At 43.5% G+C, this 14,479-nt stretch overlaps 1 protein-coding gene across 1 annotated transcript in view; it reads right to left on the reverse strand.

The window, feature by feature from the left end:
• Positions 1-929: 929 nt before the first annotated feature.
• KIAA1549L (KIAA1549 like) overlaps positions 930-14,479 on the reverse strand; it is a 134,177-nt gene continuing 120,627 nt past the window's right edge. The window contains exon 20 of the mRNA XM_027115069.1: positions 930-3,017. Coding sequence (XP_026970870.1) covers positions 2,736-3,017 — 282 coding nt within the window. The 3' untranslated portion in view covers positions 930-2,735. The remainder of the gene's footprint in view (positions 3,018-14,479) is intronic.

A 14,479-nucleotide genomic window follows, 5' to 3' on the forward strand; every position in this document is an offset into this window, starting at 1 on the left:
AGTGGGCTTGGGCTGGAGGCCTCGGGCAGGTCAGTCTACTTCTTCGGACTTTAGCTTCCTTCTCTGAGGTCACCAATGTCCTCTGTGGCTTCTTCAACTGTCTGGAGGGTGATGAGGAACACAGAGCCTCTGGGTTTGTGTGGAACTCTGTGTTCACTTCCACAGGGCACTTTTGTCCACCTGCCTTTTCTCAGAGTCAGCTGTCCAGGTATCCATAACCTCCATGGGGTCAGGACACTCTTCAGAAAAGGGACCACATCTTAGTCACAGAATATCAAACAATGGCGGCCATCTTCGTATTGGTGGGACAACACAGATTTGATTTCTTCTCAACTTAAGGTGTTCCTCCCATATACTGCTCTTAAACCTGCAGTATCTCGTTTAAAAGAGTGTCTGATTTAGCATGCTGTATTTTTAGCCATCTCCATCGACTGACTATTTCATGGGGTTCTACACAGCTCACCATGATTTTTCTGCATCCTCTTAGCCAGCTGGAGCCAGACCACCGCACACCGTGGGCTCCTCTTCTGTGAGTCACTGGTACATCCAAAACACACTGTCTTGAACGCATGTGCCTACACTTAAATTACACTAAGGTCTTGGAACTTCATTTTAACATACAGTATTTCCAGGCATTTACCAAGTAGACAAAGTACCGGGTTGATGTCATTGCACTGATGAAATATTCATATCATTGATAAGGCGGGACAATGTAGCTGACTTTATCGGACTCATACCGTTTGCATGAAAAGGCTGAGTTTCTTTGGCTCTTTGTTCATTCAAGTGCACAGAATACCTATTTGGATAGACTTAGGCATTGTGTTAATCTGTCAGTAAAATCTTGCACTGTCCAAAGTGTTTTGCAAACTGATTTAGGTTTTGGACTACAACAAGCGGCCATTGGTAGAAATATACCATATATACACATGGAAATTACAAAAATACATTTTATTTATAGCTGATTTTTTTTTAAGTAACAAAAAACTAACACTATGAAAGATCAACCGGCATACCAAAAGGACACTACCTAATATCATCAGGACAAGAGACTCGTTTGGGGATTCCATGACACAGCATCTCCAGAACATTCCAGAAAGGGCAATTTGCCATTGGGAAATAAAAACAGCTTCTTTGAAAAGTCTGTGCTTTGACAGTTTGACTCTCCCACTCTAATCAATTCCACTCCTACTCTTCTCTGAATGTTAAAATTTCCAGCTTCTTCTCTCAATAAAGACCAAAGAAACTCATGAGGAGAATGGAAAGATGGACTCAGAGGGGATGGATACAAGCTGAAGCTAGATGGATCATGGGTGAGAAGGCAGGACAGGACCTCACTCTCCAACAGACACCAAGTAAGTCCCCAACATTGAGCATAGCTCCCAAAGTTGGTGAGGACACCACGGTGTCCCCTCCCCTGGGCTACCTGAAGTCAGTACCTGTTTTGCTTTTGCACTGACAGTCAGCAGCTGGTGCCTTAGGGCTGCGAGGTACTGTCCACCCAGAGCTCTGGAGGCTCACCTGCCACGCCAGGGAGGCTGATTTGCAACATCACGGTCATGAGGTCAGAAGCCTGCCATTTTGGCAAAGGTCCTCCTATGTCTATTAACTAACTATGGGAAGGAATGCGGGAGGGGACTGGCTAACTCCATACACCTTTAAAAATGTTATTTACATTTAAATGTAAATCAACAGGTTTTCTGCATTCAGAAGCTTCTATGAACAGAGGCTGCAGCCTGGGGAGACTGGGTCCACTGTTCCTGCTTCTAACAGGCATCAATGACTATTTCCTTTTGTATCACTGGGCAGCACATGCTGGACATCATCGCTGAAGAGACAGAGGTTTCCTTGTAAAAGTCGATGTGTCTATCGTCCCCCAAAAGAGAGAAGCTTCGTTCTCAGGCCACCTTCGTTGCAGGGCAAAGAAAACCTGTTTTTCTTTTGTAGGACCTTTAAAGCTCTTAGCACCGATGCTCTTCCAGCCAGAGCCCAGCTTGCAGAATACTCCATTTCCAAAATGACAACACCTTTTCAAAAACCTGTCAACACGAATCCACCATTCCCGCTCATCTTCTCTCTTTCTTGGCCTTTGTTGAATTAATTGCGGGGGGAAAAGAGTCAGGACTGTTCATAGGTGCAGTCATTGACTGACAGTACTGATTTTAATCCAATTTATTTGACTTTGAATATGAGCCTTTAAAAGAAAAGGACTCAGCTCTCTTGGCTGGAGTCAGTGTCTCCCTTGGAGACGGGAGGTGATTGCAATGATTACAGCCATGGCTGAATGAGAGAGAGTACAGTCTGGGACTTCATCACACGCCTGCATTGCCTTTAACACAGAAATAGAGTTAACATGCAGAGGTCACCGAAGATAGAGCTGTGCTCTCCCCATTCTGGTGATGATTTATTAAAATATGGCATTGGACAGGAATCTGCAGATCTGCGAGCATCTCTCGTGACTAAGGCTCCGTAGGGAAATACACCCTCAGTTCAAACAGTTAATGTAACAGAGTATCAAACATATGGTCCCACATGGGGACTTGTTGACATACAATCAGTTGAATAAGCCAAGCATCCAGTTGTTCAAGAGTTTCCTGTTCTCCAGAAGCCCCACTGTTCACGTTTTTAGAAACTGAGGGTGAGAAAAACGCCCACATCGTCTGTGCCTCCAGACCCATCAAGCCAGGCTGGAGAAAACCAAAGACTGTTTCCTCAGAGTCTGGAAGTGGGTGAAGGCATTAGACCTGGAACTCAAACATGTCCGTCTGCTTCTTGGCCAGCTTGGCCACCTCTTCCCGGATGGCCTTCACCAGGGCCGCTGTGGAGATGTTGGTCAGGGGTGTGTCGGACGGGTCGTTCTCCGCCAGGCTCTGCTGTGAGGCTGCTGCGGAGGGCAGCGGGGCCTGCTCCAAGCTGGGGTGCAGCCCGGCTGGCTGGCTGTACTGGCGAGGGAGCCTGGAGGGTGAGCTCTGCTGATACCGGGACCGGGGGTAAGCCTCGATGTACCCCGGGAGGGGGACCTACAAAGCATGTTGGGAGAGAAGACAAGGACCTGGGGTCAGGAAGCGGCTCAAGTCATAGGACACACTCGATACCAAAGCAGGAGGGAACTGAGGACAAGGAAAGAGATTTAGAAGAAAATGAAGGCAACGCACCATTGTATGGATACAAAAGCTGGAGTCTGTTTGGAAAATAGGTGATTTGGACTCACTGGATCTGCTGGTTGGATGAATTAAATACGTGTTTTAAACAGTATGCAAACAGTGGGCACATACCTGAATCTACATCTGAATCTACCTGGCTACCTTTTTAATATAAGCACCATCTAGCCAAAAGAGGTGTTGTTCTTTATGGATGTCAAAGGACTTGCGGGAGAGACCTTCAAGATGGAGGAGCTGAAAGACGCGGAGATCACCTTCCTCCCCACAAATACATCAGAAATACATCTACATGTGGAACAACTCCTACAGAACACCTACTGAACGCTGGCAGAAGACCTCAGACCTCCCAAAAGGTAAGAAACTCCCCATGTACCTGGGTAGGGCAAAAGAAAAAAGGAAAAACAGAGACAAAAGAATAGGGATGGGACCTGCACCTCTGGGAGGAAGCTGTGAAGGAGGAAAAGTTTCCACACACTAGGAAGCCCCTTTGCGGGCGGAGACTGAGGGTGGGTGGGAGGGAAACTTCGGAGCCACAGAAGAGAGCGCAGCAACAGGGGTGCAGCGGGCAAAGCGGAGAGATTCCCGCACAGAGGATCGGTGCTGACCAGCACTCACCAGCCTGAGAGGCTGGTCTGCTCACCCGCCAGGCGGGGCAGGGGCTGGGAGCTGAGGCTTGGGCTTCAGAGGTCAGACCCCAGGGAGAGAACTGGGGTTGGCTGCGTGAACACAGCCTAAAGGGGGCTAGTATGCCACAGATAGCCGGGAGGGAGTCAGGGAAAATGTCTGGACCTGCCGAAAAGGCAAGAGACCATTGTTTCGGGGTGCGCAAGGAGAGGGGATTCAGAGAACCACCTAAGCAAGCTCCAGAGACAGGTGTAAGTCGCAGCTATCAGCTCACACCCCAGAGACAAGCATGAAATGCTAATGCTGCCACCACTGCCACCAAGAATCCTGTGTGCAAGCGCAGGTCACTACACACACACACCCCCCTCCACCCCAGGAGCCTGTGCAGCCCACCACTGCCAGGGTCCTGAGATCCAGGGACAACTTCCCCAGGAGAACACATGGCACACCTCAGGCTGTTGCAATGTCATGTTAGCTTCTGCCACTGCAGGCTCGCCCCGAATTACAATTATGACTACTGTACCCCTTCCACTCCCCAGCCTGAGTGAGCAAGAGAGATCTAATCAGCCCCTGCTTTAACCCCTCCTGTCTGGGCGGGAACAGACGCCTGAGGGTGGCCTATGTTCAGGGGTGGGGCTAAAACAAAAGCTGAAACCCGGGAGCTGTGCGAACAAAGAAGAGAAAGGGAAAGTTCTCCGTGCAGCCTCAGGAGCAGCAGATTAAATCCCCACAAGCAACTTGATGAACCTTCCATCTGTGGAATACCTGAATAGACAATGAATGTTCCCCAAATTGACGCAGTGGACTTTGGGAGCAACTGTAGACTTGGGGTTTGCTTTCTGCATCTGACTTGTTTCTGATTCTTATGTTTATCTTAGTTTAGTTTTTAGTGCTTGTTATCATTGGTGGATTTTTTATTGGTTTGGTTGCTCTCTTTTTTTAAAGTTTATTATTTTTTTAATTAAAATTTTTTTTCCTTTTTTTCTCTTTTTGTGAGTGTGCAGATGATGTTTCTTTGTGTGATTTGTCTGTTTAGGTTTGCTTTAACCATTGTCCTAGGGTTCTGACTGTTTGTTTCTATTTTGTTGTTTTTTGTTTCTTTCTGTGATTTTGTCTGTTTAGTTTTGCTTTTACCATTTGGTTTGGGGTTCTATCTGTTGTTTTTTGGGGTTTTTTTTCCCTTTTTTTCCTCTTCCTTTTCTCCCGAGCCGTGAGGCTGGCAGGGTCTTGGTGCTCTGGCCGGGTGTCAGGCCTGAGCCTCTGAGGTGGGAGAGCCGAGTTCAGGACTTTGGACCACCAGAGACCTCCCAGCTCCACGTAATATCAATCAGCGAGAGCTCTCCCATAGATCTCCACCTCAACACTAAGACACAGCTCCACCCAACGGCCAGCAAGCTCCAGTGCTGGACACCCGATGCCAAACAACTAGCAAGACAGGAACACAACCACACCCATTAACAGAGAGGCTGCCTAAAGTCATACTAAGTTCACAGACACCCCAAAAAACACCACTGGACGCAGCCATGCCCACGAGAGGGACAAGAAACAGACCTACCCACCAGAACACTGGCACCAGTCCCTTCACCAGGAAGCCTACACAAGCCACTGAAACAACCTCACCCACTGGGGGCAGACACCAAAAACAATGGGAAGTACGAACCTGCAGCCTGCGAAAAAGAGACCCCAAACACAGTAAGTTAAACAAAATGAGAAGACAGAGAAATATGTAGCGGATGAAGGCGCAAGGTAAAAACCCACCAGACCAAACAAATGAAGAAGAAATAGGCAGTCTACCTGAAAAACAATTCAGAGTAATGATAGTAAAGATGACCCAAAATCTTGGAAATAGAATGGAGAAAATACAAGAAACGTTTAACAAGGACCCAGAAGAACTAAAGAGCAAACAAACAATGATGAACAACACAATAAATGAAATTTAAAACTCTCTAGAAGGAATCAATAGCAGAATAACTGACACAGAAGAATGGATAAGTTACCTGGAAGATAAAATAGTGGAAATAAATACCGTAGAGCAGAATAAAGAAAAAAGAATGACAAGAATTGAGGACAGTCTCAGAGACCTGTGGGACAACATTAAATGCACCAACATTCGAATTATAGGGGTCCCAGAAGAAGAAGAGAAAAAGAAAGGGACTGAGAAAATACTTGAAGAGATTACAGTTGAAAACTTCCCTAACATGGGAAAGGAAATAGTCAATCAAGTCCAGGAAACACAGAGAGTCCCATATAGGATAAATCCAAAGAGAAACATGCCAAGACACATATTAATCAAACTATCAAAAATTAAATACAAAGAACAAATATTAAAAGCAGCAAGGGAAAAACAACAAATAACATACAAGGGAATCCCCATAAGGTTAACAGCTGATCTTTCAGCAGAAACTCTGCAAGCCAGAAGGGAGTGGCAGGACATATTTAAAGTGATGAAAGGGAAAAACCTACAACCAAGACTACTCTACCCAGCAAGGATCTCATTCAGAATCGACAGAGAAATTAAAAGGTTTACAGACAAGCAAAAGCTAAGAGAATTCAGCACCACCAAACCAGCTTTACAACAGATGCTAAAGGAACTTCTCTAGGCAGGAAACACAAGAGAAGGAAAAGACCTACAATAACAAACCCAAATTAATTCATAAAATGGTAACAGGAACATACATATCGACAACTACCTTAAATGTAAATGGATTAAATGCTCCAACCAAAAGACACAGACTGGCTGAGTGGATACAAAAACAAGACCTGTATATATGCTGTCTACAAGAGACCCACTTCAGACCTAGGGACACAAACAGACTGAAAGTGAGGGAATGGAAAAAGATATTCCATGCAAATGGAAATCAAAAGAAAGCTGGAGTAGCAATTCTCATATAAAACAAAATAGACTTTAAAATAAAGACTATTACAAGAGACAAAGAAGGACACTATATAATGATCAAGGGATCAATCCAAGAAGAAGATATAACAATTGTAAATATTTATTTATGCACGCAACATAGGAGCACCTCAATACATAAGGCAAATGCTAACAGCCATAAAAGGGGAAACTGACAGTAACAAAATAATAGTCGGGGACTTTAACACCCCACTTTCACCACTGGACAGATCATCCAAAAAGTAAATAAGGAAACACAAGCTTTAAATGACACATTAAACAGGGTGGACTTAATTGACATTTATAGGACATTCCACCCAAAAACAACAGAATAAACTTTATTCTCAAGTGCTCATGGAACATTCTCCAGGACAGATCAGATCCTGGGTCACAAATCAAGCCTTGGTAAATTTAAGTAAATTGATATTGTATCAAGTATCTTTTCCAACCACAACATTATGAGACCAGATATCAATTACAGGAAAAAAACTGTAAAAAGTAAAAACACATGGAGGCTAAACAATATGCTACTAAATAACCAAGAGATCACTGAAGAAATCAAAGAGGAAATCAAAAAATACCTAGAAACAAATGACAATGAAAACACGATGATCCAAAACCTATGGGATGCAGCAAAAGCAGGTCTGAGAGCGAAATTTATAGGAATACAATCCTACCTCAAGAAACAAGAAAAATCTCAAATAAACAACCTAAACTTACACCTAAAGCAATTAGAGAAAGAACAAAAATACCCCAAAGTTAGCAGAAGGAAAGAAGTCATAAAGATCAGATCAGAAAGAAATGAAAAAGAAATGAAGGAAACGATAGCAAAGATCAATAAAACAAAAAGCTGGTTCTTTGAGAAAATAAACAAAATTGATAAACCATTAGCCAGACTGATCAAGAAAAAAGGGAGAAGGCTAAAATCAACAGAATTACAAATGAAAAATGAGAAGTAACAACTGACACTGCAGAAATACAAAGGATCATGAGAGATTCCTACAAGCAGCTATATGCCTATAAAATGGACAACCTGGAAGAAATGGACAAATTCTTAGAAAAGTACAACCTTCTGAGACTGAACCAGGAAGAAATAGAAAATATGAACAGACCAATCACAAGCACTGAAATTGAAACTGTGATTAAAAATCTTCCAACAAACAAAAGCCCAGAACCAGATGGCTTCATAGATGAATTCTATCACACATTTAGAGAAGAGCTAACACCTATCCTTCTCAAACTCTTCCAAAATATAGCAGAGGGCGGAATACTCCCAAACTCATTCTACGAGGCACCATCACCCTGATACCAAAACCAGATGAAGATGTCACAAAAAAAGAAAACTACAGGCCAATATCACTGATGCACATAGATGCAAAAACTCCTAAACAAAATACTAGCAAACAGAATCCAACAGCACATTAAAAGGACATACACCATGATCAAGTGGGGTTTATCCCAGGAGTGCAAGGATTCTTCAATATATGCAAATCAATCAATGTGATACACCATATTAACAAATTGAAGGAGAAAAACCATATGATCATCTCAATAGATGCAGAAAAAGCTTTCAACAAAATTCAACACCCATTTATGATAAAAACTCTCCAGAAAGTAGGCATAGAGGGAACTTACCTCAACATAACAAAGGATATATATGACAAACCCACAGCCAACATCATTCTCAATGGTGAAAAACTGAAAGCATTTTGTCTAAGATCAGGAACAAGACAAGGTTGTCCACTCTCACCACTACTATTCAACATAGTTTTGGAAGTTTTAGCCACAACAATCAGAGAAGAAAAAGAAATAAAAGGAATCCAAATCGGAAAAGAAGAAGTAAAACTATCACTGTTTGCAGATGACATGATACTATACATAGAGAATCCTAAAGACATTACCAGAAAACTACTAGAGCTAGTCAATGAATTTGGTAAAGTAGAAGGATACAAAATTAATGCATAGAAATCTCTTGCATTCCTATACACTAATGACGAAAAATCTGAAAGAGAAATTAAGGAAACACTCCCATTTAGCACTGCAACAAAAAGAATAAAATACCTAGGAAGAAACCTACCTAAGGAGACAAAAGACCTGTATGCAGAAAACTATAAGATACTGATGAAAGAAATTAAAGATGATACAAACAGATGGAGAGATATACCATGTTCTTGGATTGGAAGAATCAACATTGTGAAAATGACTCTACTACCCCAAGCAATCTACAGATTCAATGCAATCCCCATCAAACCACCAAGGCCATTTTTCATGGAACTAGAATAAAAAACTTCACAATTTGTATGGATACACAAAAGATCCTGAATAGCCAAAGCAATCTTGAGAGAGAAAATTGGAGCTGGAGGAATCAGGCTCCCTGACTTCAGACTATACTACAAAGTTACAGTAATCAACACAGTATGGTACTGGCACAAAAACAGAAATATAGCTCAATGGAACAGGATAGCCTGTTCAAAGACAGCCTCTTCAATAAGTGGTGCTAGGAAAACTGGACAGCTACATGTAAATGAATGAAATTAGAACACTCCCTAACACCATACACAAAAAAAACCTCAAAATGGATTAAAGACCTAAATGTAAGGCCAGACAGTATAAAACTCTCAGAGGGAAAACATAGGCAGAGCACTCCACGACATAAATCACAGCAAGATCCTTTTTGACCCACCTCCTAGAGAAATGGAAATAAAAACAAAAATAAACAAATGGGACATAATAAAACTTAAAAGCTTTTGCACAGCAAAGGAAACCATAAACAAGACAAAAAGACAAACTTCAGAATAGGAGAAAATATTTGCAAACGAAGCAACTGACAAAGGATTAATCTCCAAAATATACAAGCAGCTCATGCAGCTCAATATCAAAAAAACAAACAACCCAATCCAAAAATGGGCAGAAGACCTAAATAAACATTTTGCCAAAGAAGACATACAGATTGCCAACAAACACATGAAAGGATGCTCAACATCATTAATCATTAGAGAAATGCAAATCAAAACCACAGTGTATCACCTCACACTGGTCAGAATGCATCATCAAAAAAATCTACAAACAATAAATGCTGGAGAGGGTGTGGAGAAAAGGGAACCCTCTTGCACTGCTGGTGGGAATGTAAATTGATACAGCCACTATGAAGAACAGTATGGAGGTTCCTTAAAAAACTAAAAATAGAACTACCATACGACCCAGCAATCCCACTACTGGGCATATAACCTGAGAAAACCATAATTCAATAAGAGACATGGTACCACAATGTTCACTGTAGCACTATTTACAATAGCCAGGACATGGAAGCAACCTAAGTGTCCATCATCAGATGAATGGATAAAGAAGATGTGGCACATATATACAATGGAATATTACTCAGCCACAAAAAGAAACAAAATTGAGTTATTTGTAGTGAGGTAGATGGACCTAGAGTCTGTCATACAGAGTGAAGTAAGTCAGAAAGAGAAAAACAAATACTGTATGCTAATGCATATATATGGAATGTAAAAAAACAGTACTGATGAACCTAGTGGTAGGGCAGGAATAAAGATGCAGACATAGAGAATAGACTTGAGGACACAGGGAGGGGGAAGGGTAAGCTGGGACGAAGTAAGAGTGTAGCATTGATATATATACACTACCAAATGTAAAATAGATAGCTAGTGGGAAGCAGCTGCATAGCATAGGGAGATCAGCTCGGTGCTTTGTGACCACCTAGAGGAGTGAGATAGGGAGGGTGGGAGGGAGATGCAAGAGGGAGGGGATATGGGCATACGGGGATATATATATATCCATATAGCTGATTCACTTTGTTATACAGCAGAAACTAACACAACATTGTTAAGCAATTATACTCCAATAAAGATGCTAAAAAAATTAAATAGACTTTAAGTATATATTTTTATAAAAAAAGGACTCAGGGATTTATCACTGATGATAATAGCTAACACTTAATGAGCCCTGTGCTAAGGGCTTTCCAATCGTGGTCTCATTTAATTCTCAAAACAACAACCTAGGAGGTAGGTATTGTTACCCTTATTTTATAGAAGAGGAAACTGAAGCAAACAGTGCCTCAGTCGAAGGTGCCACAGCTAACAAGCCACTGAGAGACGCAGCTCCAGGGTGGGAGTTAGTCACTGCACTATACTGTCTTGGATCTGGAATATGATCTGGGTTTCTTGAAAAAAATTTCTCTTTTCATTAAAAGTGGAAGATACACAGTTCTATGCTTTAATATATGGACACTTATAGTAATAAGGACAGGGCAATGATCCGGAATTCAGGATCAAGTTTCCCACAGAAACAGTGCCATAAAAGGGGATGCTGTTCCACGGTAATCCACAAAAGGCCTTTATATCCCATAATGTTAACTGCAACACCGCAAGATAAATGCCCATGGATGACGTAGGTATGGGGTGCTCCCGTGAATGGGACACATGTAAGGAGTCAGGCAGCTTTCTGGGAGAAGCAGCTCTGAGTCTGGAAGATGAAGAGGCTGTTTTTCAGAAGACAAGGTGGGAGGGGCATTCCAGGCAGAGGGAAAAGCAATGCAGAGGCCTGGAGGTACACAGCGGAAGGGGCACCCAGGGAGGTTCAGTGATTTGGTCTGACCAGAGAGGGTATGTGGGGTATGAGGGGAGCTCAGGAAGACAGGCAGTCAGGGCCAGATCAAACAGCTGCTGAACGCCAGGCTACGGAGTAAAGTTTTCTATGGTACACTTCTAAGGAACTGAGCGTGTTTCCATTCCTTACAGAGATGTCTGGGCGCTGGTGAGGATGGAGTGGGATGGGGTTGGGTAAGGATTCAGAATTTTGTATGGGCAAATGTGTAGTAGGAAAGCAGGCCTCTCCCAGTCCCTGCCAGAGGTTCTGACAACCCTTCCAGAGAAGGCCTGGCCTGGGAGCCACCAACGGGTGTCAGGCAGGGAAAAGGTCTGTATTTTAGGAAGGACACTCTGGAGGTGGACCCACTGGAGGTGGAGAGGAGATAAGTTCTGAGGCTACCTCAATGGATCAGGTAAGAGTCGGGAAGGACCCGAGTGAGGGAAGAAGTGATGGGATGGATGTCCCAAAGTTTGGGGCTTTAATTCCCCTACAAGACCTGGTAAAGGAAGACAAAGTAGCAAATATATTTCACTTGCATCTCAGAGGAAAATCAGAGCCGGACTGTCCGAGCCCTTGGGCCACACAGCTGGGAACGCACAGGTGACTGGGGGCTAACAGAGAGCCAAGGCCAGGACACGGGACTTGCCTGTCAGGTCTCAGCTCAAACTCCCTTTCTTCCGGGAGACCTTCCCCAGTCCTCTATTAGCTGAGGGCTCCCTGTAAGGTCCTTCCATGCACTTTGTCTAAGATAACAGTCATCACTCACAATATCATCGCCTGTCTCAGGCATCGACTGTGAAGGCAGAACTGTGTCTCACCTACCTATCACTGTGCACCAGTGCCCAGAACTGTGCACGGTACACAGTAGGGAGTGTCTCAGACCTGGGGTTCTGAGCGGCACAATTTGAAAATCACCGAAGGATGACCAGCTGGTGCCGTATGTTTGTGAAGGAAGCTGCCATGTCCCCTTTCCCTGCATTTCAAGTTCAGCTGGAGCTGAGGGTCAGTGTCCAACTCTTGAGACCTCCCAGTTCTGCAGCATTAAGCAACTTGGTGCTTGTGGCTGGGACAGGCCAGGGACACCTGACACCACTGGAGTGGCCTCAGGGTAATACTCAGAAGCAGGGAAGATGAGGAGATGACACACTCTTCCTCCCTTACAGTAGAGGCAGGCGGGAGCCACCACACCTTGCGGGCCAAAATCCAGGGCTGGCAAACACCACTCCTTCCCTAGCCAGTGCCTGTGGCAGGCATCACCTATTGATCACAGCACACTTTCCTGATGAGCCTGGGAACCCCCTCTCAATCCCTCTCCATCCAGCACCAAGGATGAAACCTATTTGTCAAGCCAGGTCCAGGTGATTTTATACAAGCTAGCTCCTTATATCTGGATACCTGTGATCAGGAGGGTCAGACATCCAAATGATGGTGGGGGCTTTTTTCTTCTCACATGGATGTGGAGGGTGAACATTTTCCCCACTGGAGTATCTTTCTCAAGCCCACATCTGGTCCCTCTGAGCCTCCTGTGCTGAATTTCAAATGCAATAAAGCACCTGACCTCCCAGCTTGGTTCCTGGCTTCCGTGCTCCACGCATGGGCACACAACCCTGCTTAACTGAAGGTGGTAATGGGGCTCCAGGAAAGACCCATTTAGGCTGCAGCAATCACTTTCCTCTTAAAAACAACTACTAGGAAACTAGCACTCCCTCACAATGGGGGGTGGCAAGGTGATCAAGTCCAAAAGGTGATCAAGTCCAAGGTGATCATGTCCCAAAGATTAAGTTTTGATTTGCTGGGCTCCTTTTCCTTCATCTTTAAGGCAACATGAACCCAAAGGTATCTGGATGTCACCATAAGCCTGGCTAAGTATTATCTGTAAGTATCTTGAAGGCAAGGGACAAGTTTTGTAAATACTTCTGCTGACTCCTGCAAAGCACCCAGTGCACCCTGCATGCAGAGGGTGAGCTGACAAAGCTGCAGGTCTACTGCCTAATTAGCACAAGTATCAACTACTTTCTGAAAAGTACACATTATGTTTAGATTGCAAGTGGCATTATGGAGGTGAATAACCTCTGAACTGACCAACTCACACCCAGTGAGTTCAGCTGTTTAGAAGAGCTGAGCATGACAAAGGAAGCAAAAAAGGCCCACAAACAACCAACAGAGATGCCATACACTCCCGCATTTAGATTTGTAGACTGAACAGTAGGGAATCCCTCCAGTTACTCTCTCAGAGACTATTTACTCCAGCTCTACAAACAACTCTAATGAGCTCAGACATGCCTCATTTGCAGATAACAGAGCATTAGGAAAAGCATATTTAAAGATGAGTATATATCTGAAAATGGGGAAATTGAGCAAGGTGTGAGCTGGGAGCAAGGTCAGAGAAAGAAAAAACATACTAAGCCTTATAATAATTCCAAAAATTATAATAGTTTAGAGATGTCTGACATAGGGGCAATAATCCTACACACCGTCAGAGCCCATCTGACAAATGTCATTTTAGTACAGTGAGCCATAATAACGACGCTGAATCATTTGTTAAAGACAAATTAAATTATGTTTTTCTTTTAAAGAAGGAGGGGAGAAGGCTGTAATTCATTCCAGAATTTAAAAATTCAGGGTGGCATATATTTTTTAAATGTTTTGGAAATTAAAGGAATAGCTTTATTAGGAAAATTAATATACGTAGGGTAGTTTTACCCTGATGATGTTGTTTAAATGTGGCATCACTACAATAAGAAGAGACACCAACACTGAGGTTGAATTGAACCTGTAGGGGTAGAAAGTATGGACCCCAGGGGTTTGGACAGAGAGAAAAGATGACACAGGTGTCAGTGTGTTTCCTAAATCTAGGATGTATTTCAAATGCTGAGACCAAACCCTAAAATGACATAGAGCACCACGGGGCCCTAGGAAACAGCCTGCCTTTCTTATCCATGATGGATGATCTCACACAGGGAGTGGAGCAACTCATTCTAGAGGCCATCATTGTGCTATTTTTGTTTGCTTGTTTTTTGTTTTTCACTTGGCAGTGCCTGACAGGTGGCTCAGAGGCAGGTTTGGGTGTGAATATCCAGGTTCATCTGGTTGCTGCCCCTCTTTGGTCCAGGCTGGGCCAGGTCCACTGCCATAAACTCCTACTAGTATAATGAAGGAAGAAACCAGCTGACCATGAAAAGACAGTCTTCAGCTG

The sequence above is a fragment of the Aethalodelphis obliquidens genome, unplaced genomic scaffold, assembly GCF_003676395.1.
Source record: "Aethalodelphis obliquidens isolate GAN/ISIS:26980383/991018 unplaced genomic scaffold, ASM367639v1 scaffold14, whole genome shotgun sequence".
Lineage (NCBI taxonomy): Eukaryota > Metazoa > Chordata > Mammalia > Artiodactyla > Delphinidae > Aethalodelphis > Aethalodelphis obliquidens.